Source organism: Leuciscus leuciscus (assembly GCF_965113295.1).
Source record: "Leuciscus leuciscus genome assembly, chromosome: 7".
In the NCBI taxonomy this organism is placed as follows: domain Eukaryota; kingdom Metazoa; phylum Chordata; class Actinopteri; order Cypriniformes; family Leuciscidae; genus Leuciscus; species Leuciscus leuciscus.
This window is the reverse complement of record NC_138731.1, coordinates 6,224,450-6,251,923: the sequence shown is the minus strand read 5'-3', so window position 1 is coordinate 6,251,923 and position 27,474 is coordinate 6,224,450. Positions and strand designations below refer to the sequence as shown.

The 27,474-nt window shown below is 39.8% G+C and overlaps 1 protein-coding gene across 1 annotated transcript in view; it reads left to right on the top strand.

Annotated features, from left to right (window-relative positions):
* Nucleotides 1–4,027: 4,027 nt before the first annotated feature.
* Nucleotides 4,028–27,474, top strand: part of dip2a (disco-interacting protein 2 homolog A) — a 162,527-nt gene continuing 139,080 nt past the window's right edge. The window contains 1 exon segment of the mRNA XM_082176032.1: nucleotides 4,028–4,544. Coding sequence (XP_082032158.1) covers nucleotides 4,427–4,544 — 118 coding nt within the window. The 5' untranslated portion in view covers nucleotides 4,028–4,426.

Genomic DNA, 27,474 nt, shown 5'->3' with positions numbered 1-27,474 from the left:
CATAGTTAATATGTAAACTGTGTTAGTAGATTATGATCTTTAATATTCAACCCTGTTACCATCATAAACTCTGTCATAATTACATAGTTAAGATGTAAACTGTGTCAGTAGGGGATGATCTTTAATATTTAACCCTGTTACCATAATAAACTCTGTCATAATTACATAGTTAAGATGTAAACTGTGTCAGTAGAGGATGATCTTTAATATTCTGTTACCATAATAAACTCTGTCATAATTACATAGTTAAGATGTAAACTGTGTCAGTAGAGGATGATCTTTAATATTCTGTTACCATAATAAACTCTGTCATAATTACATAGTTAAGATGTAAACTGTGTCAGTAGAGGATGATCTTTAATATTTAACCCTGTTACCATAATAAACTCTGTCATAATTACATAGTTAAGATGTAAACTGTGTCAGTAGGGGATGATCTTTAATATTTAACCCTGTTACCATAATAAACTCTGTCATAATTACATAGTTAAGATGTAAACTGTGTCAGTAGAGGATGATCTTTAATATTTAACCCTGTTACCATAATAAACTCTGTCATAATTACATAGTTAAGATGTAAACTGTGTCAGTAGATGATGATCTTTAATATTTAACCCTGTTACCATAATAAACTCTGTCATAATTACATAGTTAAGATGTAAACTGTGTCAGTAGAGGATGATCTTTAATATTCAACCCTGTTACCATCATAAACTCTGTCATAATTACAGTTAAGATGTAAACTGTGTCAGTAGAGGATGATCTTTAATATTTAAACCTGTTACCATCATAAACTCTGTCATAATTACATTGTTAAGGTGTAAACTGTGTCAGTAGAGGATGATCTTTAATATTTAAACCTGTTACCATAATAAACTCTGTCATAATTACAGTGTTAAGATGTAAACTGTGTCAGTAGAGGATGATCTTTAATATTTAACCCTGTTACCATAATAAACTCTGTCATAATTACATAGTTAAGATGTAAACTGTGTCAGTAGATGATGATCTTTAATATTCAACCCTGTTACCATCATAAACTCTGTCATAATTACATAGTTAAGATGTAAACTGTGTCAGTAGAGGATGATCTTTAATATTTAAACCTGTTACCATAATAAACTCTGTCATAATTACATAGTTAAGATGTAAACTGTATCAGTAGGGGATGATCTTTAATATTTAAACCTGTTACCATAATAAACTCTGTCATAATTACATAGGTAAGATGTAAACTGTGTCAGTAGAGGATGATCTTTAATATTCTGTTACCATCATAAACTCTGTCATAATTACATAGTTAAGATGTAAACTGTGTTAGTAGGGGATGATCTTTAATATTCTGTTACCATCATAAACTCTGTCATAATTACATAGTTAAGATGTAAACTGTCAGTAGAGGATGATATTTAATATTCAACCCTGTTACCATAATAAACTCTGTCATAATTACATAGTTAAGATGTAAACTGTGTCAGTAGACGATGATCTTTAATATTCAACCCTGTTACCATCATAAACTCTGTCATAATTACATAGTTAAGATGTAAACTGTGTCAGTAGACGATGATCTTTAATATTCAACTCTGTTACCATCATAAACTCTGCCATAATTACAGTGTTAAGATGTAAACTGTGTCAGTAGAGGATGATCTTTAATATTCAACCCTGTTACCATCATAAACTCTGTCATAATTACATTGTTAAGATGTAAACTGTGTCAGTAGAGGATGATCTTTAATATTCAACCCTGTTACCATCATAAACTCTGTCATAATTACATTGTTAAGGTGTAAACTGTGTCAGTAGAGGATGATCTTTAATATTTAAACCTGTTACCATCATACACTCTGTCATAATTACATTGTTAAGGTGTAAACTGTGTCAGTAGAGGATGATCTTTAATATTTAACCCTGTTATCATCATAAACTCTGTCATAATTACATAGTTAAGATGTAAACTGTGTCAGTAGAGGATGATCTTTAATATTTAAACCTGTTACCATAATAAACTCTGTCATAATTACAGTTAAGATGTAAACTGTGTCAGTAGATGATGATCTTTAATATTTAACCCTGTTACCATCATAAACTCTATCATAATTACATAGTTAAGATGTAAACTGTGTCAGTAGAGGATGATCTTTAATATTCTGTTACCATAATAAACTCTGTCATAATTACATGGTTAAGGTGTAAACTGTGTCAGTAGAGGATGATCTTTAATATTCTGTTACCATAATAAACTCGGTCATAATTACATGGTTAAGATGTAAACTGTGTTAGTAGGGGATGATCTTTAATATTCTGTTACCATAATAAACTCTGTCATAATTACATAGTTAAGATGTAAACTGTGTCAGTAGAGGATGATCTTTAATATTCTGTTACCATAATAAACTCTGTCATAATTACATAGCTAAGATGTAAACTGTGTCAGTAGAGGATGATCTTTAATATTTAACCCTGTTACCATCATAAACTGTCATAATTACATTGTTAAGATGTAAACTGTGTCAGTAGGGGATGATCTTTAATATTTAACCCTGTTACCATCATAAACTCTGTCATAATTACATTGTTAAGATGTAAACTGTGTCAGTAGAGGATGATCTTTAATATTTAACCCTGTTACCATCATAAACTCTGTCATAATTACATAGTTAAGATGTAAACTGTGTCAGTAGATGATGATATTTAATATTTAACCCTGTTACCATCATAAACTCTGTCATAATTACATAGTTAAGATGTAAACTGTGTCAGTAGAGGATGATCTTTAATATTCAACCCTGTTACCATCATAAACTCTGTCATAATTACATGGTTAAGGTGTAAACTGTGTCAGTAGAGGATGATCTTTAATATTTAACCCTGTTACCATAATAAACTGTCATAATTACATTGTTAAGATGTAAACTGTGTCAGTAGGGGATGATCTTTAATATTTAACCCTGTTACCATAATAAACTGTCATAATTACATTGTTAAGATGTAAACTGTGTCAGTAGGGGATGATCTTTAATATTTAACCCTATTACCATCATAAACTCTGTCATAATTACATAGTTAAGATGTAAACTGTGTCAGTAGAGGATGATATTTAATATTCAACCCTGTTACCATCATAAACTCTGTCATAATTACATAGTTAAGATGTAAACTGTGTTAGTAGATGATGATCTTTAATATTCAACCCTGTTACCATCATAAACTCTGTCATAATTACATAGTTAAGATGTAAACTGTGTCAGTAGAGGATGATCTTTAATATTTAACCCTGTTACCATCATAAACTGTCATAATTACATGGTTAAGATGTAAACTCTGTCAGTAGAGGATGATCTTTAATATTCAACCCTGTTACCATGATTTAGTACAGCCAGTAGCTTATTATTGAGAAGTGGATATTTGTAGCATCATCACCATGACTTTGAGCATGAAGCTAATATGGCTAAATGAACTAAAATTGCTCACCCTGTTACTGTCACAATGCTGTGTTGTAAACACAAACACAAAGATGAAGTAAAACAGGCAGTCTTTAATAAATCCATCCAGAGAACAGCAATCCAACACAACTTAACCACAGATGAGACCATAGGCTACTGTAAAAAATAAAATAAAATAAATTAGGACGAGACCGGATACCAATGAACAGAAACAAAGGAACTTAAGTAGACTACACTGGCAAACAACGAAACACAACTGACCTGAAAGATGAATCACATGAACAACCATGACAACAAACTCAACTCAGAAAAACAGTGCAAACTGAAAAACAGTGTAAATGGTGACCTATACAGCATGTTCGCCTTTTAAAGGCCATTTCTATGCCTAAGATATCTCGAATATATAGCCTACTAAAAGTTTTAATTTAGCTTAAGTGTCACAATGTATGTTTATTTGACACATGATATTAAGATATTTGTCTGATCGCATGCGTAAAATGTACTTGAATTATAATATCGAGGAATGGTCATTGATCAGTGCATGTCACCGGTGTGTGTGTATTTGTGTGTGTGTGTGTGTGTGTGTGTGTGAGAGACAGCACTGACTGGAGCTGCTCTGCTGCAATGGCGCTGGCGGCTCGCTGAGGATCGGAGTTGGGCGAGTGTTTTCTCTTTGTTTTACGGAGAATCGCACGGAAATCTTCAGTCATGCTCGGCCACCAGCGCTGAATCCTGCTTAGAGAAGCGTGTGGATCTGATATCTCAACATTTGATCTGCGGTCCGAGTGGAAGGGCTGAGTGCAGCTTACATGCAACCCGCCCCGATACTCCTCACATCTGCATGCGATCCGCGCCCTCTCTCCTTCAGCCGATCCGAGCACAGCGAGCCCTGTGGACCTGGAGCTGTCTGAGCCTGACCCAGCGGCACCTGGACCTGTCTGTCTGACCCATATTCATGATTATTGACCATCATCACTATGGCAGAACGCGGTTCCTCCGGGGTACTGATGATGATGCTGGACCCGGGGATCGCGACGCCTCTCCCGGCGGGGGTGCGAGAGAAGCTGGCGGAGCTGGAGCTGGAGCTCTCCGAGGGTGAGTCTCATCTCAATGTATATATCAATGCGACAACTCGGGCTTGAGCAGATTTACTGTGAATATGTGCATTCATTGTGACGGACGCGGGCTAGTTGACATGCATGCCATAGCTTTCCATATGTGCTCTGACATATCTGTCATGTACACCTATAATAGGGCATCCAGCGGTTATCATGATGATAGGTGTATTCAGATCACAATGACCATTCAATCCCAATAAAGCAATGCTAGGCAGCGGACTGCTAAAGACAGGGATATGTTGGCTTAATTCAAATACTTTGGCAAACAAGCAGAAACATTAAACGAGCATGCTGTGATTTTAAGCGCTGCTTTAACAAACGCAAGGCTTTTTCATCATGATCGTCGGGTTGTAGACATTGACAACTATGCTGAATGAAATGAGATCTGGATTATTCCCAGCGATCCAGCTTATCTGGCAGTGGAAATGTCAGACTAGAACAACAGCATGCTTTGCATTTCATGAGTGACATCATGCGAGTGTGTGTGTGTGTGTGTGTGTGTGTGTGCTGCACTTCTTCCCTGAACATGCTCTGATCATAGACCTGCAGCTTCTCACATGAGAGAGTTCAATCTCTTCCTGATGGTGTGAACACTCAGAGATCTTAATACTTTTCCTTTCAAACCCACAAGAACTTGACTTGTAAGGAATATCCTTTTAGTTATATTTGTTTAAAATAAAACCACTTAAAGCCAGTATGTCTTTAATAAGATGAGTATAATGCGTTTAAACTGGAGCATGAGTTCAGGAGAGCTCAGTCTGAGCTCATTACACCCGGCCTGGGCTCGTCTATAGGGACGGGAATGAGATTTGATGACTGTTATTTTAATGAAAGTTTATATGATCATGTTGTGCTCATCCACACACTATTACAGCTCTGTCTTAACCTGCTTTACTCTTTATAGAAATGTTTTATGTATATTAATTCAGGGGCGTTCATAACTAGCTATACGTTCTGCTGAGTATTATTGTAGAGCAGTAACATAATATCAGAATTATTCACAGGATCTGAATGTGAATTGTGGGAATATACACTAAGATTTCATAATGTTTCTAAAATAAACTAATATTTTTATTTATCAGGGATGCACTAACTTGATCAAAAGTGACACACAGTTATGAAGTTACAAAGGATTTCTATTTCAAATAAATGCTGAACTTTCATAAAATCCTGGGAAATGAATCACGGTTTCCACAGAAATATGAAGCAGCACAACTGTTGTCAACACTGATAATAATCATAAATGTTTCTTCAGCAGCAAATCATCATACAGTATTAGAATGATATCTGAAGGATCATATGACACTGAAGACTGGAGTCTGGAGACATTCAGCTTTGATCACAGGAATAAATGACACTTTACTATATATATTCACATAGAAAACAGCTGATTTACATTGAAATAATATTTGACTGTTTTTACTGTATTTATGATCAAGTAAATGCAGCCACATTAACAGATCTCACTGACCCCAAACTTTCGGATGTTAGTGTAGATCAACACGGGCAGAAACGGCGAGTTCTGACCCGTATCTGGTGTGATTCGCTGTGGGACGGGCCTAGTTTCTCAGCAGGGAAGTTTCACAAACTGGAAATAGCAGCAGCTCTTCTGTCACGGCTGAACATCACAACACCTCAAACCCCCAGCGCTGCTTTACTTAGGGAAAAGTCTTGTTTTTGTATAGTGAACAACACAAAGAGCGCAGCGGGATGGCAGAAAACAGCCCCTGTCCACTTCCTGTTTGCGTGTGCATCACTTCCTGTCCTGCACGCCGTTTGATAGCCATTGTTTTCCTTCATCCCTTTATTCACAGACGTCACCACTAGACCCAGTGATTCCGGCTTTCCTGCTAGAATGGAGGCATTAAAGGTTGTAAGACTTAAAGGTGACATATGATGATGTAATATAAATCTCTGGTGAAATTTCAGCTCAAAATCCCCCAGATCATTTATTATAGCTTGTCAAATTTGCCCCTTTTTGGGTGTGAGGAAAAACGCACCATTTGTGTGTGTGTCCCTTTAAATGCAAATGAGCTGTTGCTCCGCCTCCGTTCAGAAGAGGGCGGAGCCTTCAGAACTCCAGCAATAACAAAACACACCGATCTCACTCATCCAGAGTCTCAGAATAACCAGTAGCGAGAGCAGCTTTACAGAGACGTCTCTGAATGCTTAGTGGAGACATGGATGTAGTTGTTGTGGAGTTACATTGATTCATGTCATCGACTTGCATGTACCGTCATGTTTAAAGGTGCTCTAAGTAACTTTTTTACCTTAACTGAACAGCTTCGGAGTCAGTGGAATGGTTATATTACTTATTTCGGGGTTGAATGGTGGTGGTTTCGCACCCCCCTGGTGCCCGAGAGCGGAAAAAACTCACTTGCAACTTTGGGCCGGCGGGTCGGCGGCCTCGCTGTCAGGAAGTATCGCGTGATATCAGGTCTCGCGATGTAACGAACTGCTTGACGGCACTGCACACGTACACGCCCCCATTCAAGCACCGGCTAGCTATTTGCAAAGGGCAACGATAGATTGAGTTATGGCTGAGCCTGTAAAAAAGAAGCAGAAAGCTAGGAAATCTTTGTCGGAGGACCAACGAAAGAGGAAACGGGAGACCGAGCAAGAAGTCAGACTCGAGTAAATATCGGACCGGCTTTTTCAGAATGGGGAGAACTGAGATAAACAGAAGACGGATGCTGACCTGGCCTTCTTGCTGTTGCACTTGTATCTTTGGAATAAACTGTGTTTAATATTTAAATTTCAAGTAATTGCGACCTCAGGATGTTTGCTATTGTCTGTAAAGGTTTTTATTATGATCGCTGTCTGTTACGGGCTTACTACGCTAGATACTGTAACTTTGATGTTAGCATTGTCATTAGCAAACACGTTTGATTTCTGTAACGTTAGTTGTTTGGCCGTTCATCTGTCGGTTTTATTTATGTAACTTACACTTTTATTTTATGACACTAAGTCAACGCGTCTGATAATAGGCAATAAACATGTTGAACTTGATGAACTTATAGACCTTGCTAATATAACTTTAGACAAATATTAGCCTCCGATATATATGTATTTTTTTTATGCTCATGCCCATTCCTCCCCCCCACGAAAGCAGTAGTTCACCTCGTTCATATCGTTTGTTCCCGGTTAAAATACTAGTATGCATGACAACACAAATCGCCATCAGTTGGAAAGAAAATATTGCTTTACTTGCCTCGGTAGACATAACTGGGTTTTGAAATAGCCGGTTCCTCTGCTCCGCTGGGTTGACAGCTGATCAGCTGGGTTGTCTGTGGCGAGGGGGGAGGGACAACAGTTCGTTTTTACGACAGTGTGTTTGAAAGCTTGCCTGTTGTCCATTTAACTTTTACACAAGTTAGTCTTTATAAGACAGCGGTGACATGTTTTGGTCAGTAGTGTCCAGTGCTCGTCTGTGCTCAACCACAGAACGGTTTCATGCTTTACTCAAACTTTAGCCATTGCGCTGGAACTGGTCACTGTTGTCGCTTGAGAAAGCAAATGTCAGCTGGTGTGTGTAAACGTGCAGATTAATGACGGTAATATTATAATAAGATCCTCTTCTTACGTCAGAAGGGGAGTGAAATCTGACCAGCTTATTTTATGACATGTTTGCAGAGAAAGGCTTAACAAAACAAAGTTACTGGGTTTCACTGTTCATGTTTTCTGGGTTGGTAGAAGCACTGGAGACCCGATTATAGCACTGAAACACGGGACAAGTCAGATTTTCATCATATGTCCCCTTAAAGTAAACTTGAAGTAAGGCATTGGTAACAAAAACGGCCATTCCTTTAGTCTTGAGCAGAAAGCAGTGAAAGGAAAGTTGGACTTTGGATGTGCTGCTGGCCGTAGAGGATCCAGCATCATGTTGGTTTCAGGACACGGCTTCAGTGTTACTCTCGGCTAACCACAGGAATCAGTCAGTTCAGGACTCTTTCTCCAGTGTTTCTGAGCATTGATGTGCTGGTAATAATGACTGAGATGAAGGATGCATGTCAAACTGCACTGCATTGTTAGCTAAGCTCAGCTATAATAGATGTGTGTGTCTCAAGGGACGGCTGATGTTCAGGCGTATGAATAGCTTCAGTGTAAATCATTCACGTGTTTAACTGAGATGTTTCGCAGTAGATTGGCAGCAGGGCTTTAACACAGGCCTGTTTGCTCATCAGATACTGTGGTTTTCCAAAGTTACTCGCCACTCAGCATTTCCAACGGCCACAATTCTGACATCGATACCATGGGGGAAAACTGCCATATATCTATTTCTCATATTATCTCATACTTTGGCAGCAAGTTTATTAGGCTGCTGTCACTTTAAGACCTGACGCATTATACTGTTACTCGTGCGTTTTCTTTCTCAACCGTTAACATTCACTTAAAACAGAACTGAGTGTGTTTATGTCACCAAGACCGGCATTTTGACATTATTTTGTGTGTGTTGTGTTTGCCCTCTCTACTCACTCTATACTCACTCTATATACTCACTCTATAGTCACTCTATAGTCACTCTATAGTCACTCTATACTCACTATATAGTCACTCTATACTCACCCTATAGTCACTCTATACTCACTCTATACTCACTCTATACTCACTCTTTACTCACTCTATAGTCACTCTATAGTCACTATATAGTCACTCTATACTCACTCTATAGTCACTCTATAGTCACTCTGTACTCACTCTATACTCACTATATAGTCACTCTATAGTCACTCTATACTCACTATATAGTCACTCTATTGTCACTCTATAGTCACTCTAGTCACTCTATAGTCACTCTATACTCACTATATAGTCACTCTATAGTCACTCTATACTCACTATATAGTCACTCTATAGTCACTCTATACTCACTATATAGTCACTCTATATACTCACTCTATACTCACTCTATAGTCACTCTATAGTCACTCTGTACTCACTCTATACTCACTATATAGTCACTCTATAGTCACTCTATACTCACTATATAGTCACTCTATTGTCACTCTATAGTCACTCTATAGTCACTCTATACTCACTATATAGTCACTCTATAGTCACTCTATACTCACTCTATAGTCACTCTATAGTCACTCTATACTCACTATATAGTCACTCTATATACTCACTCTATACTCACTCTATAGTCACTCTATAGTCACTTACTGTAGACCGGTTGCTGGAGTTTCTCTTTGTTTTTTCTTTCAGTTACGCTTTGCTATTTGAGAATGTTAAGTATGTATGGGTATTGCTAAATGAGATTTTAATTGCAAGGCAATACACTCTGTGTGCTATTTCAGAACCACTCTGATTGTGCAATTTTTCTGTAGTTTCTGATTGGCTAAAAATACACGACGATCCCCTGACAAGTGTTTTCCCAGAGTCTGTCACAGAGACAGGTGTGATTTCAAGACAGCTCTTTCAGTGAAATCTGTCCGAGTACAGACCTTAAATTTATGATATTACAGAAACAATTGCATACAACTATACATACAATATACAATATATATAGTGAACTAAATCACTTTTTACAACAGAAATGAACCTGAAATAAGCTGAACTGTGATGTTATTTTCTTACGAAACAAACTTTGTTGCATTATTGTCCTGTTATCTCTGTTTCAATCTGTATTGTGAAAAGCACTATATAAATAAAGGTGACTTGGCTTGACTGAGATGATCCTGATCTGCTGGTGTGTGTTGCTGGAGATCTTCTGCTTTGTGTCCTGCTCTCCTCAGGCATTAGTCTTTGAGTGTGGAGCTGTTGACCTCGATACGGATCAGCACTGGAGAGATGGGGCGTAAACGAGTGCAAGAAGACAAATCATGTGTATTAACTCCTGCGGCGAGACCCTGCTCGTCCAGATCAGTCATTCTCTCGCTCATCATCTCTCATCTCTCCATCGCTCGAACCTCTCCGCTCAGAAACACATTATCCGTACAGGATTGCTCAATGTCTGGACGATGCAGTCTAGCCCGACAACAGTCATATGTCCGGTCATGTGATGAGGATCACGGGTCAGGGTTTGTCCATCGCTAGTCCCTCTCTCTCTGCTGGAGATGTGTGTGTACAGGAACTGGAGGGATTTCGTGGGATGTTCAAACGGTTGCGGTCACAGTGTTAGTTTGGTCAACAATTCGATCAACTTTTTTATATCCAGCAACATTTCTGAGCAGCAGAAGTTCTGTTGCCACTGTTATAGATCACTGACACACTAGCTAGTGAACGGCATGAAGCCAAATGGTGAAACTTTATTTCTTTTTTTCCAGGAAACATTTCGCTCCTCGTCTATATATAACGTTGTTATTGCTGGTTAGTCTTTCTTTGTCCATGGTCAACAACGTCAAAGTCATATTCCCATCTTATTGTCATATTTGTGGTCTGACCAAAGTTCTCTCTGTCCAGCTCTACTGAGTATGTTTCTTCAGGAACACACACACACACACACACACACACACACACACACACACACACACCACTGAGTGAGAATCAAGAGTGACCAAGGAAGTGCAGAATTGAGACGAATGTTGCTCTTTTGTAGAGTGACGTAAAAGTCACATGATTCAGTGGCATTGCTAAACATCAGACCTGTATCTGATTTACTACCACATGTGGAAGTGTCCCAAATCACTCGAAAAGATCAGATTCTGTGTGTTTTGTGCCGTTCACACTGTTATATGAGCAAACATTTGGGCCACTTTTGCCTGCAGTGTGAACTAAGCTTCATTTAAGCTTCTGAACTCCTGAAACGCCTCCATTGTAGTCTTGAGTTTCTTCCGGGAACGAACACGTCACAATATTCCTCATTTACATTTACATTTACATTTAGTCATTTAGCAGACGCCTTTGTCCAAAGCGACTTACAAATTAGGACAAAATTCAGCGAGTCATCATAAAGAGGCAAAAGCAACAACAACGCAAGAAGTGCTCAAAATACGAAGTTCAGGTATTATTCAGAGTAGCATAAGCCTGATAAGTGATGTTTCAAAGGGAAAGGACATTTTATTTTTTATTTTTTTTATTTTTTTTCTATAAGGTTAAGTGCTCACGGAAGAGATGGGTTTTCAGCTGTCTTTTGAATGTTGTCAGGGATTCTGCATTCCGGATGAGGGTGGGGAGAGCGTTCCACCAGCATGGAACTGTGAATGAGAATGTTCTGGAAAGTGATTTTGTGGCTTTCTGTGATGGAACCACGAGACGTCGCTCGTTGACCGATCGTAGGTGTCTGGTAGGGATGTAGACTCGTAGGAGTGAGTGAAAGTAGGAGGGAGCTGAGCCTGTGATGGATCTGTAAGCAAGCGTCAATGCCTTGAACTTGATGCGAGCAGCGAGAGGTAGCCAGTGCAGAGAGATGAACAGAGGAGTGACGTGGGCCCTCTTGGGCTCGTTGAAGACAAGACGAGCTGCAGCATTCTGGATCATCTGTAGGGGTTTGGTTGCACATGCTGGAAGTCCAGCCAGAAGAGCATTGCAGTAGTCAAGCCTAGAGATGACCAGGGCCTGGACGATAAGTTGTGTTGCATGCTCAGTTAGGAAAGGCCTGATTTTCCTGATGTTGTGCAGTGCAAACCTGCATGATCGAGCTGTCTTTGAAATGTGATCTGTGAAGGTCAGCTGGTCATCAAACGTTACTCCAAGATTTATGACCATTTAAATAATTCTGTGATGAAGACGAGCCCACCAGCTCGCCTTCGGGGAGAAATGTGAGTCCGTGTATGGATGTAAAAGGATGGCGCACTCGCAGAAGCACTTCGTGCAAGGTGGAATTTATTTACAGTGCCAATAAGAAGACCGTCCACAGTGAAGTATATGTACAGGTGCACACAAAAAGGGAAAGAAAAACCCTAAAAGTACAACAACAAAAAGATAAAGACGAAAACTCTTCAACAAAAACGTATCTACAGTACACAAAGGTTTTGTTCGCTTGAGGCACCACAGTTGCACTCTCGCTTTCTGACTTGGTTAACAAGTGATGACTTTAGGTTTGGCCTTGGCTTAAATAGGCCAAACCCCGCCCCTTTTTGGGACACACCAATTCCCGAAACATATAACAATTAATACACACACAAATACTTCATCTATTTGATTATCCATTCCCAATATATTATATATATTAATAATACACATATACCCAAATAAAACACATAATACATTCACACATAATACACTTAACACATAATTTTTCCATTTGACTACACACCTATTCACACTAGACAATGGTTTCGTCTGCTTCCGGTTTCGATGCGCCGACGCGACCCTGCCATGACGTCATAAACGGCCGCCGCTCGATCGTTCGGTTCGGCCGATGGCGCCGGAAGACTGACTACGCCCACACGGACAAACAACACGAACGAAACAACCAGACAGTGCAATGTAAGTGTATGAAATGACCGGGGAATGAATATGGAAAGGAGAGTGGAGAAATGGATGAATGTCCAGGTGCTATCATCATCGCGTGTGCACCCGTTCCTATGATAGCGTCTATGGTAGGGAGGAACGAGATGTTGATGAATGAGGTCAGTATGTATGTGCGTATATATGCATGTATGTGTTTGTGCCAGTGCTGCTTCCCCAGCGGTGGCAGCTAATGTGACTTTATCACAAATTCATACGCAGAATAAAGGGGCGGGGCCTGGTTGAGTGGTTGAGTTAAACTGGCGGTTATGGTAAGGGGCGGGACATTTCCTAAACATACACGAAGCACTCGACCAATCACAACACACTGCTCCAGCCGACCAATCAGAGCACAGTGTGCTTTTCAGAAGGAGGGGCTTCATAGAGACAGGAAGTAAACAGAGCGTTACTGATAGACTGGGAAGAGACGAGCCGCAACAATGGAGAATATGAGGAGAATAATCAACATTCAAGCAGGAAAACCTGTTCTAGTAGAGACAAAAACAACATCAAGACTTAAAGGGCATTATATGGGCTCTCTAATCATGGCTCTGGATGTGTGTTACTCCTGTGTCTGAGGGGTTTCTGCGGTCTATCATTAACACAAGGCCAAGATAGACAGTCTGGAGGTTTCCTCGGGCAAATCGTGAGGTGGAATTAAGACGTGTAAAATCACACTATACTGAGAACGGGGTGGGCATACAGTCTAGGACTCAAGCAGAGAGAACTCAGAAGTGTATACGGAAAAATAATGGGTGAAGGATTTACTTTCATGCCCAAATTGCTATTCAATTTCACAAAAACTTAAAAAGAAACAGAAAGTAGCAAGTCGAAAAACTGGTATTTTTTTGTAAAACACTCCAATAGTATTTGTTTTATTTACAACTTCAAAGAATATTAGTTTACAGTGTTCTGTTATTGCTGTGGGAAGTAACACTCATAATATTGCACTTGGTAGAAGTTGCATTTGGTTCCTAAATCCCAAGTGTTTGGTTGGCAGTGCGCTTGAGGGAAACTCTTCCCTGTCTCCCAGTCTGATTACTGGTTAGGGATGAAAAGGTCAGGAACAATTCTTGGAATATTTTGGCAAGATTCCTGTGATTGTCACTGTGTGCGTACCATTCAGAATTTAGTAACGCTTTACAATACGGTCTCCTCTGTTAACATGAGGCAACAATGAACAATACTTCTACAGCCCTTATGAATCATAGTTATTATTATTTCAACATTTACTAATACATTTCTACAATCAAAAGATTGATCTGTTAACATTGGTTAATTCATTGTGTGAACCAACATGAGCAAACATAAAAACATTCGCAAATGACCTAAGATCAATATTAATGGATATATGGCTAGTGGTTAATGCACATGAACAATTGAGACCAACTTGTAAAGTGTGACTCAATATCTCAGATTTCTGCCAGTAAAGAGCTTGGAAGATGATATATAAGGAAACTCTAGCATTATTTCTCAGCTGTATGATTTTCCCTGCATATGGAAGCACGTTTTCTAATGCAATGTTGGAACTTTGACACATCGATGCATGTTTATGTGTTTAAAAGTGAACATTTCACTGTGACAGCCATTGCTTTAGTGAGAGGAAATGGCTGATAACCTCACTAAAACATGCTCAAACAAAAATCCCACATTGTTTGTTTAATTGACTCATTAAATGAAAAGGTTTCTTACATTTGGCGAGTCCTGCCGGCTAGTGTTGGTCCTCTGACTCGGAGAATACACTTTCTGAGGCGGTCATACATTTTTAAGCTTGTGCCTGAAAGCCTGGGAAGACTGCAGAGTGTTGCTGTGCAGCCGTTTAGGTGTGTGTGTGTGTGTGTGTGTGTTTTATGGGCCGTGTTCTGTTTGTTAATACGGTCTCTTCTCTTTCAAGCGCTCCCCCGCCCCGCCGCATGCCATGCTAGCTCACAGACGCCGTGGGTTTCTCTCTCTGATGTTTATTTTTTGCCTAACTTCTACTCGTTTCATGCTATAAGATGAAATATCATTAATTTATGAACCGCAGTATGTGAAAGCAAATGTTACGGCTGCTTCGGGTTTATCTGACCCACCACATCACATCTCAACATATCACACTCACTCTTCTTTTTGTATTTTTGGGCTAGTCATGTTTTATTTAGCGATGTTTCTCTTAGCACAGTCCAGCGCTCGGGCTAATGGAGTCACTCAGCGCTTTCTAATGATTGGATTAAATCCTCATTTTTAAATCTGAGTCGCGACCACGGACCACTTTAGCAAAACTTATGAATCTGATGCAAAATTCATGTGATGAGGAGCATTTTGAGGTCTTCAAATTCCACTGTAAAAAGTAAATGTGAACACACAAGTTTTAAGTCTAAAACATTATTACAACATTTCATCACGTTGCATTTTGGGTGCTATTATGTAACATCACAGTATCGCACACCTACACGAAAAAAATCGAATAAAAAAATACTAACACTTTATTAGTAACAGTTTATTTTACATTGACCTTGTTACATATGTTACATGTACTTACCATATTAATATAAGTAATTTATGCATAATTACATGCAACCCCTTAACCAAATCCTAACCTTATAGTAAGTACATGTTGTTAATTAATATTACCCAGTACTCCAGTGCATAATTACACTGTAACACGGACACATTCAAATAAAGTATGTAAGTTACAGTATGTAAGCACTTTATTTTACTGTCCTTGTTACATGTGTTTCAATACTATATTAATAACAGTAAATATACATAATTACACGCAGCTTGTCATGAACCCCCTGTTTTGTGTTAAAGGACTTTTATTTTGAAGCATATTTTCTGTCCCTATCCGCCTTTTTCTTGACCGTGGACGTCTCGCCTGGACTCATCTGACTCCAGTCTCTAGTGTTTTCAGTCAAATTAGCATATTTTCCAAGCTGATAATGTAACGTTGAACCAGTTTCTGTCATGACAGCTCTCTGAGCGTTTGGTCTGGTAATGGATATGAGAGTGTTGGTGTGTTTGGTCTTGGAGGAATAGATCTGTTAGACTATAGCAGCTCTACACAGGTGGAGCTGGGGAAGGAGGAGGGTTTCTGAAAGAGTCCTGCAACTGCATCAGCAAATGAAGGTTGAGCAGTGATCTCATTGGCTACTGATACAGCAGGAACCAATCAGCCGCGCCCTATAGAGAATGATGCGATTGCACACAGATTGAGTTAAAGGGATAGTTCACTTTGAAATTTATTTTTGGTATGTTTTAGCTTACCTCAAGGACATCCAAGATGTAGGTGTCTTTTTTTCCGCAGTAGTTTCAATTTTTATATTTTTAGGTCAAACCGTTCTTGTCTGTCAGTCATATAATGCAGGTCTATGGTCACGGTCTCAAAACACATGCACAGAGTCCAAATTAAAACAATTCCCCGTCGTCCAAATTAAACAATTCCCCATCGTAAGTACACATTGATGGCCTAAGACACGAAACGAGCGGTTTGTGTGAGAAAACGAACAGTATTTATATCGTTTTTACCACTTATACGCAGCCATGTCCGAGTGATCTGATCTGACGTGTACGCAGACTGGTGCATAGATATATACACACTAGATGTCGCCTTGTCTACGGCAGTTCATTGAACGAATGTCTTTAAGGCGACATCTAGTGTATATATCTATGCACCAGTCTGCGCACACGTCAGATCAGATCACTTGGACATGGCTGCGTATAAGTGGTAAAAACGATATAAATACTGTTCGTTTTCTCACACAAACCGCTCGTTTCGTGTCTTAGGCCATCAATGTGTACTTACGATGGGGAATTGTTTAATTTGGACGACGGGGAATTGTTTTAATTTGGACTCTGTGCTTGTGTTTTGAGACAGTGACCATAGACCTGCATTATATGACTGACAGACAAGAACGGTTTGACCTAAAAATATAAAAATGGAAACTACTGCGGAAAAAAAGACACCTACATCTTGGATGCCCTTGAGGTAAGCTAAAACATACCAAAAATTAATTTCAAAGTGAACTATCCCTTTAAGGACCGATCAGCCTGCGCCATCTAGAGTAGTTCATGACAGAACGTTTTGGTCACGTTGTAAAGATAGGCTAGTTGTCTTCACTTGTGTTTGTAAAGCTGTTCCCTGTTTTACTGTGGTTGTCTTCCTCGCCTCTTCCCTGCTCAACTGTAGCACAACTATCCCTGAACCAAACCCTAACCCTATCCCTGAACCAAACCCTAACCCTAACCCTAACCCTAACCTAATCATGTTGTTAATTACTCAGTACTTAAATGCTTAATGTTTCTGTAGACTTAAATGTATGATTACACTGTTACAGCATAACGAGACCGTTCATTTGTGAAACGTTATATTTAGGTTTAAATCTGCACTTTTATGCTGATTTATCACAACTTTTAAAGCACAACAATAAAGCATATCATAATTTGTCTAGGCTTTGGTACAGAGCTATGTGTGTGTGTGTGTGTGTGTGTGTGTGTCATTCATCTCTTTCACAGATATCCTCTGGCTGGCGTTCGCTCTCTCAGGAGGTGTGTAGTGCGTTCAGGCTCTTGGAGAAGGACTGAGGCGGTGTGTTTTGTAGTGAATTGATTTATTGCTGGCAGGAGTCCATGTGTGTGATTGAAAGCCCATGAGCAGATTGCTAGTGCACATTTTTAATTTGACTCCCAGGATCCTCTGCTCTTTCGGGATAACTGCTGCTGTCTATGGTGAGACTGAACAAGTGTTTTATAATCAATGCCTTTGATCCCAAGACTACATAAAACATGTTAAGCTCATTGTTTTTGCCAAGATCCCAAAGCAGAGAGTGAGAATATGTGCAAAGTAAGGATGGATGGCTTTTCATCTATAAAGCTTCACACCCAAAGATTTAAGAGTCTTTTAGGGTGAATCTCATTAAAACATGTCCGGGTCATATTTCACCGGCTCAACATTGGTTGGTTGTTCGGCTGGATCACTGTGCTCTGATTGGTCGGCTGGAGCAGTGTGTTGTGATTGGTCGAGCGCTTGGAGTGTGTTTGGGAAATGTCCCGCCCCTTACCAGTTTAACACACTACTAACTAACTCAACCAGGCCCCACCCCTTTATTCTGATATAGAGGAGAACTCAGAGCTTTTTCATGCTCAAACAGCAACATTACACACTACAGAAAGATAATCATGGATAAGCGGTCACTCTTAAATGTGTCAGGTGTGTATTGATTGTAACACTATCTAAAGCTCTGCATGAATGCTGTTTCTCAGATAGTGTGTGTTTGCGTCAGTGGTTCTGCCACGAGGACACGAGTGTGTTTGATCTCAGACAGCAGTGATGTCCACTGTCCAGGATCCCTCGATGCCTCCGTCTGTCTACATGCAGAAGCCACACGCTGTCCTCTGATTGGCCCGCTGAACACACCAATCACAGCCTCGAGCGGTCTGAGCCGAGAGCAGCACAGAACTAATCTCATCCACAGCTCTAACACTGGACAAATCATGCTGGAGAACAAATTAAAAACATAAAAAATCTCAAATTATATAAATTTTTAGTTAATATTAATAATAAAAAAAAAATATTCCCAAAAAATTTACATTCATTCAAAGTAAAAATTTATTATAAAAGACCAATATATATTGTCTTTAGATGTAAGATAAAATGTTACTTAGTAGGTCAATATAATATATGTATATTGCTGTTTTACAACTTATGTTCACCATGAACAAAAGCTAAATTAGCTATAAGGAAGTAGAATTTTCACTTAAAGGGGTGGTTGAGTGTGATTTCACTTTTCTAACTTTAGTGAGTGTGTAATGTTGCTGTTTGAGCATAAACAACATCTGCAAAGTTACAACGCTCAAAGTTCAAAGCAAAGGAAGATATTTGCTTTTAAAGAAAAGGACTACAACAAACGGCTGGTTGGGACTACACCACATTCCTCTCGGGTTAGTGACATCACTAACCCTAGAATTTACATAAATGTTGAGAATGTTGAGAAGAGGAAAAGTTGTTGTATAAGAGTACATTTGTGAGTCAGCTCAAACTTTAGCATCCATCTTTTCACATGCAATAGAAAGTCACTCTGTGTGCATCTCACAACAGTTCATATATGAGCAATTTATAGATTTATCATGACAGAATATCCTAATTGAAGATAGTTAACTCCACATCAGCAACATAAATTCATCAACTAACCATTCAGAGACGTCCTGTTGCATTCTACATGTTGTCACTTCTTCTTGAGTCTCTCCATCCTTATCTGACTCCGTTTAACATTAAAGGCAGAACAGTTTCTGTCATATTAGTGTGTCTGCGTGAGGTAACAGCAGCTGCTAACCCCGCCCTCTGCAGCAGCTCATTTGCATTTAAAGGGCCAGGCACAAAACGGTGCGTTTTTGCAAACCCTCAAAAAGTGACAACTTTAACATGCTATATAAAAATATCTGTGGGGTATTTTGCGCTAAAACTTCACACACACACTCTGGGGACATCATAGATATATTTTACATCTTGTGAAAAGGGCATTATACCACCCCTTTAAGATAAATTAATTTAGTTTATTGATTTAGTTTACTCACTTTAAATCAAGACAGGAATATTCTCTTCAAAAGATTTTAATATTTTTTATAATGTCTTTTTAAAATATGCATCATATTTTCTGTATGTGCTAAAAAACAAAAAAAACAAAATAACAATCAGTAAAGCTAGCCAGTGTGTGTCCTGCACAATAATACTCTGGTGTCGAGCCTAAATACTCTTTAAACAAAATGTGTCTTTATGTTTTTTGCTTTCAGTCCAACTGCACAAAACAAGTTAAAAGCAGAAACCATGATTTTCCATTAGAAAGTGCCAAAGCTACATAAGGGCCGATTGATGGCTTGTCCATCCAATCAAATAACACACAAAATAGTTTTTTTAGAAAAACCTAGCAACATCATAGCAACCACCCAGAATACCCTAGCAACCGCCTAGCAACACCATAGCAACCACCCAGAATACCCTAGCAACCACCCAGAACACCCTAGCAACCACCTAGCAACACCATAGCAACCATCCAGAACACCCTAGCAACTGCCTAGCAACCACCCAGAACACCTTAGCAACCCACTTGAAACACCATAGCAACTTTAAACTACTTCAAACTATACTTTAAACTTTAAACTACTTTAAACTTCTACCTACTTTAAACTTTAAACTACTTTAAACATCAAACTACTTTAAATTTTAAACTAATTTAAACTTTAAACGAATCTAAACTTCAAACTACTTTAAACTTCAAACTACTACTATCTTCAAACTACTTTAAACTTAATTCAGACTTTCTGGTCCAAACTTTCTCAAGCCAACTTAAAGTTTGTCTCGACAAACTTTTTAATCTAGTTTTTTTAAGAAGTAATAAGATCCTGGTGGACGAGCGCTGAGCGCTACTGTTTACATATTGGTACAGTTTGGTCTCCTGAAACAATTACGCTTGTAGTATTCTGCTAGTTGAGGCCTTTTCAACAGTGTATAAGAAAATCTGTTATGAATGATGCTTCACAGATCACATTTTAAGTAAAATTAAAATTCATAGTAAATAGGAAAATTCTAGGCATATTCTAGGAAAAGAAAAATTCATTGTTTTGGTGTAACCTAAATAATATTTTTAACGTGAATGAAAGCCTTTTTTCAGTGAATCTCATTGTTTGTTTTTTCAAGACAACGATAAGATCAAATTGAGAGGAAATATCTCCACCTCCATCTTCTCAGATAAGCCATGAGAACAAGACCTAATCTCACATCAGTGAAGAGAGAGCGAGGGATCAGTCATCAGTTCCCCGACGGGCCACTACTCAGGTAATCGACCCTCGAGATCTGATCGCAGTCATCGTTCTGTTTTCAGTGTCTCTCAGTATTTCCTTAGTAGCGTTTCACAACTTCTGTCGAACTCACTCGGCTCCAGTGTGGCCTGTGCTAATATACAACACATGATCTGATCCAGTCGACTAAAGACAATCACCTGACATTGGTTTATTGTGGACAATAAAACCTGTATTTGTCTTGAGGATCGGGCCTGGAGTTTTGAGAGAAAAACATTTGTTATGAACACCGACACATGACCCGTAACCGTTGAGATGTTTCGCTCCTTTCACAGTAAATATTATGCGTAATTGAGGAATGCCCATGTGACTTTGTGTCAGGGGTCAGAGGTCAGCTCCTTGGAGTATTTCACAGATCGGTGTGTCCGAAGCCTTCAGAGGTCTATGCCTGATCGATCTGTTTCCCTTCATCTCATTAAAGCCAAACAATGCGTCACTCCAGTGGGTTCAGTGTCACAGAGGGTTCAGATCCAGACGTTTCTTTATGGTGGCCACGTGAGTCTAATCCCCAGCTGAACCGCAGGGATTTATGAAACCCTTCTCCATGTATGTAATTTCTGGGTGAACGGCCAGCACTTTGCAGGCACTGGGGGGTTTGTGTCTGAAGTCTTTTCACAAAGAAAACCCATTATCACAGTAAAGGTGCAACACGGCTGGACTCATGTCTAAATTCAGCTGAGGGATTCTTACTGTCTTACTGTTTTACACCACTCAGAATAAAGGTTTAGGGATGCCATAGATTAGACAAACCATTTTTGGTCTCCCGACGAGCCCCTAGACGCTTTTCCTCTGGGAATTCCTCAACGCCATTTTCAAGTGCGTTCACCGTTCGTCAAGTGGGCGAGGGAAGATTATCTGGACAGACCCTCGAACCCTCGATTTTGACAGAGGGATTGAATGGTTGGCTTTAATGAGATGTTTGGCTTCAACATGTTCACTTCAGGCAGATCCGTAGACCACAATGCAACACGATTGTGACGTCACAGCAAGTCGCGCCTAATTTCCCTCCATCCCACACAACTCTAGTGTGTGATATTGTGATATATCGTGAAATACTTGTATCTACCTTAAGCTGACTGTTTCTTTACACTGTTATAGTTTATTGTATTATTATAATTTTTATATTTTGTAATTTTTTATATTTTCTCCAACAGCCCAAGCACTCATAAGGGGCTTTCGCACCAGGTAGTTATGGGAACTCAGTTATGGGAACTCGCCACCAGGGTGGATCCCCGAGAACTAGTGGTTCCCTTAGGAACATTTTCCTGGTTTCGTTCACACCGCCAGTAGGAACTCTGAAGTGACGTAAGACAAGCTTGATGTTGAGACTTTTATTTTGACGGCATTGAGAACGCCAGAGCCTGAGCTCACAGTGTTCATTAGTTTACGATCTGTCTAATACTTTATTAGATAGAACTGTTATACATAGAAAGTAGACAGTAATGAAAAGGTATTAGCGTATGCCGCATGGTAGATGTTCTCGCTAGCTGAGCAGAAATACATTGGCTAATCAGGCTTCTCTTGGTCTCCTCAAAGTTGTGTTGGATTTTCTCCTCAGCGTAAAGGTTAAGAGGTCCATCTATCACTGTTTTATATGTTCGTAGAGTTAGTTTCTGGAGTAAATATATAGGCTATAATCTGTGTGTTTACACAGCTATTTTAAAATGGCGGGTGCTGGTGTTTCATGTGCGTTCGGCCAATCAGCGTACATTAATGTCACTGTAGTTCCTATAGTGCTGGTTTAGACCGACTCTGAAGTAGGAGTAAATTAGTTCCCCTAAAAGGAGTTCCTAGAACTAAAATCGTTCCTAGTTCCTGCGGTGCAAACACGCCGAAAAACGGGAACTTCCGCCAATATTTCTAGGAACTATGAAAAGGTTTCTCCGGTGTGAAAGCCCCTGTACAGGCCTACAGGATGGTGTGTAAATCCAGTGTATAAGGAAAAAAAACTGTAAATAATAATTGCGTGATAAAGGTCTTAGAGACGTTCCATTTAAACACATTTCAGGGTTCGCCAGTAGTGGGCGCTCGAGCAACGTCATCAATGATGTACCTCAGAGTGAACGAGACGGAGGGAAGTTAAACGCAGCCCGCATCTTTAAAGACCATTGTTTTTAAAGATCTAAAGAATCACTTTCCACTCTAAAGAACCTTTCGTGGAATGCAAAGATTCCGTGGATGTTAAAGGATCTTCATGGAACCATCGATGCCAATAAAGAAGCTTTATAGTTAGGAGTGTACTCTCATCTTATATCTGAGTGCATATGAATCTGTTTCATCATAAGTGTGCCTGGAATTCATAACATTCTAAAGCAGCATGTTTCTCCAGGCACAAACGCTGTTATGAGGAGGCCTGATTAGGCGCCGGAAATGCTTTGAATTGCTCTTTCCAGCACAATGCAAAGGTACATTAGTGTTGTGTGAACCGGGACGCCTCTGCTGGCTCTCAATAATTAACCATTAATTTACATTCCCTGAGTTCTTTCAAGACACATTCTTTCCATTAATAAAGTTGAAACTCGGATAGAAATAGACCTAGACCCCCCATTTGAAAAACATAATGTTCTCCGTACATGCCTGATTTCAGCTGAAATGGAAAGTCATCTATGGAGCTTCATGATGGACGACACACTTTTTTGGGCTTCAAAATCTCGATCTCCATTCACTGCCATTATGAAGCTTGGAAGAGCCAGGACATTTTTAATATAACTCTGATTGTATTCGTCTGAAGGAAGAATGTCATATACACCTAAGATGACTTGAGGGTGTGGAAATCATGGGCTAATTTTCATTTTTGGGGTAACTATCCCTTTAATAGGCTGATGCAGAATAACATTTACTATGATAAGAGCATTAGTCACTCATATAGTTCCATATAAATGCCTGGAAAATAATGAAAATGTACAACAATGATGAATAAATACTTTCAAATTAAAATAAATAATCAAAATAAAGTATATTAAATAATGTGATCAAGATTTTTACATAAAAAAAACATCCTAATTAAACTATAGCTTCTAAATTAGGATGTTTTTTGATGTAAAAACCTTGATAACATTATTTGATTTGATCATTTGTTTAAGCTACTTTCTATCCTGTTTTTGAGCCTCTTTTTCAAACACTCTGTTTTGATAGGCGTGTCACATTTAAGACTTGGAAACAAACGCCCACTGCTATGATTCTGCACTTTAAAATAATCTTTTCTGTCTGGAAACTCTAAACTATGTCATTTGGATCAATCGGATTACAAATACTTGGAAAACAAGCAAAGGAAAAAGCCTGACTGAAGTGTTTCTCTGAGTGTTAGCATGAGGTGCTAGTGCGCGGGCGTGTGTTTCGGTGTGGGCTCTTGGGTGGGTGAGGTCTGTATTTAAGGACCGGACAGGAGGCTCACGCAAAACAAATAGGCAGAAAATCCATGGAATGTGTCCCTGTCCAATCAGAGTAACCGGCCAAAGTCCTCTCTTATTATACGGCACGAGAGCGGAAGGTTGTCTAGCTGTGAACCTTTCAAAGCATCGGCACGTTTTCTTTCTGCAGTGTCCCTGTTTTACATCGCTTGAAGAAAGGAGGATGAGAGCGCAGCCGTGACCTTAGTGCTGTTTGAGTTTCAGAACAGAAAAACTCAGCTTGGCAAAAGCGTTGCACATACCAGGCAGTGAGAAACATTCTTCATCTTCCCTGGAGAGAGTCAGTGGAGCCAGAGGCTCTTTGTGTTTTATAAAACACATTTCTGCCCTCAGGATGAAGATCCAGGCTGTGTTGAGGGGATCTGGATTCCCTGGGTGTTGGGAGATTGAACTGAGGGATGAGAGCTCAAAAAAAGAAGAAAAGAAGGAAGAGGAGGGGAGAGATAGAGGTTGATGTTAGAAGATGAGCCAAAAGCTTGTGAAAGTATTTGCGGTCAGAGCCAGTCAGCTTAATAACGGAATATTTTTGTATTTATTAAAGGGACACTTCACCCATTTACATTAAGCTTTGTATTGTTAGAAACCCAGTCATATTTTTGAATGGTCGTGCATTATTCCCTCATTTTCCCCCGAGACTGGAGAAATACGGATTTCAGTGTTGCAGTTCCTGCTTATAATGATGTAAAAATCGTCATTTTGCGTCATTCTAAGCAGGAAGTCCCATATCTTTGTAGAGGGGATGAGACTACAAACACTCGTTCCTCATCATCCCACTCACGTTACAGACCTATTTCAGATCAGTGAGTGGGATTTCACTTTCTGAAACTAAAAGCAATATCCTCCATCTTGTTTGGAAGCTAAGCTAACAGGCGCTGTGGAGCCAGATGTGAAGTTACGACAATGGCGGAAGGTACTCAATATGATATGGAAGAACAGGATTTCGAAAGTCTGATGCTCGAATCAGATGTTCGTGGCTATCTTTACGAGCCGCAATAAAGCGAAGAGCAACGGAGGCTGATGGAGGAACAGGAGGCGGCTGCTGCGTCCGGGGCGGAAGACCTGCCTGTCGCGGACGCGGACTGAACATCCGCAATAATTCACCATTTTGAAAGAAATAAAAACGAGGAGTAATTCAGTAATGAGTTTGCCAACTAACTAGAAATTTTGTGTGAAATGAATTTCAAGCTCTGATGGTAGCTAGCCTTGTAGACGGAAGAGTGATTTCTCTGATAGGCGGATACCTCATATGCGCCATTCTGTATTAGTGGGAGTGGCTTGCGGAGCTGTGCGGAGCTGCCTGGAAGACCGTGAGTTCCCGCCTAGAGCTCAAGTGTGCAACCTGCATTTTACGCGGGATTGCTTATCCAACGCAATAGAGGTGGAAATGGGCTTCTCCACACAGCTCGCACTGAAAAGCGACGCAGTGCCAAACGCTGCTCCTCCTGCATGGACTCCACCACCTCAGCGGCGTCTTGATGCGAGTGATCATATATTTTTAATCACAATTTATGGTTAGGCTAAGTTAATCCTCTGGGGTCGACAAACGCGCCGGCGAATTTTGCTGGATTTTTCACATAGCGGCAAAATATGAATATGCCTACAGAGAGCGCGCGCTATTGACATCAACTCGATAAAACACATCAGATGCATGTACTTTACGTCGTCTTGCGACCCTGTGAGTCACTCTCCATTTTAGAGTCTGACAGCAGGTCTCAGGTGCACGCCCCCCCGCTCAGCCCCGGCCTCGGTTCGTCCCCTCTATCTCCGCTGGGGTCTGCCCACTTTTCTAGCATTTTTCAAATATTGCCAGTGGGTGGAGTCAGGCTCTGACCAGGGGTTTAGTTACTCTTTAATAATAAGTGGCAAAACCCCCACACAGACTGAATCACACCAACTGGAGACACTGTCCTTTGTGCAATTAGTGGTTTCAGGGTTTTTTTTCACGCTGTCTATCTCTCTATCTCTTCATCTCTCTCGTTTCCTCCATCAGTGTGTCCTCCTCTCCTCGCTGTGGTGAGACTGTTGTCTGTTGTGGTCGGATGCTGTCAGAAGTGGTTAAGTCAGGCTTACAGAGTGAAGACTGATGTCTCTCCACAACTCACACTAGATGTTCGTCATATGATTTGACTGGATTTGGAGTGCTGTCGATCTGGGGTGCGTTTCCCAAAAGCATCGTTAGCCAACTATGGTCACAAGTTCCGTCGTTATCAGCAGTTCAACGAGTCGGTGTTTCCCCAAAACCATCGTTCCAACGAACATTCGCAAACAGCATCGCAGAGTTGTGTGTTTGGAGCGACAGATCTCGACCTGTGGTTAGAAGAGGAGTTTAGTTTACATGACATGTGGACTCAATAAATCCTTATCTTGAGCAAAATAAGCAAGCTGACATTCATTACAATCTGTATCTTTATAATACATACAAATGTAATTTACGTCTTTTAGTTTGTCAAGAGATTTAAAGTGTCGTTTTTGAAGAGTGTGCATGTGTGAACGTGCTCTAGTGTAAGAATGAGTCTATAATTGAATCTGGAAATAAAGCAAAATAACTGAGAAAAATTAGAAATAGTCCTCAGATGCCATGTCTGTAATTTATATTAAAACATCTAGTGTTAATTCGATCTCAAACAGATTCATTAGAAGTAGTTATTACTCCACCACATGCGTGACGTCACAAACCAATGTGGTTGAACGACCAATTTGCAACGACAATACAGTTTGGGGAAACAGTCATGACTAGCTAGTTGATTTCTTCAACGATGCATCGGACTATGATAGTGAAGCAGCGAGTTACGCTGTTGTATGAGAAACACACCTCTGTCTGTCTGTCTGTCTATCTGTCTGTCTGTCCACCCGTCTGTCTGTCTGTTTGTCCACCCATCTTTCTGTCTGTCTGTCTGTCCACCCGTCTTTCTGTCTGTCAAGGTTTTTGCTGCTTATTTTCAATAAATGTTTTTGGACAGGAGGAAGTTTTTAGTCCTGAAATAGTATTATTATTTCAAAAGATCTAAAGATAAAAGGAAAATGTGGGTTCTCTTGATATGACCCATTTAAGGTCTTTGTATAATCTTTTGAGATTGTTGAGCCAGTTATAGTCTGCTGTGCTTCATCAAACATTTGCAAAAGTGACTGTGTGCTTTCTCCGAGGGCTTGGTCATGTAAGCAACCCATCCCGACAGGATTCAGTTTGTGTGTTTGTGTTGAGTTCTCTTGAGGTTAGCGAAAGCTTTTCCAAGTTTAATCCATAAGATGCGTATTTGCAGTGTTCCTCAA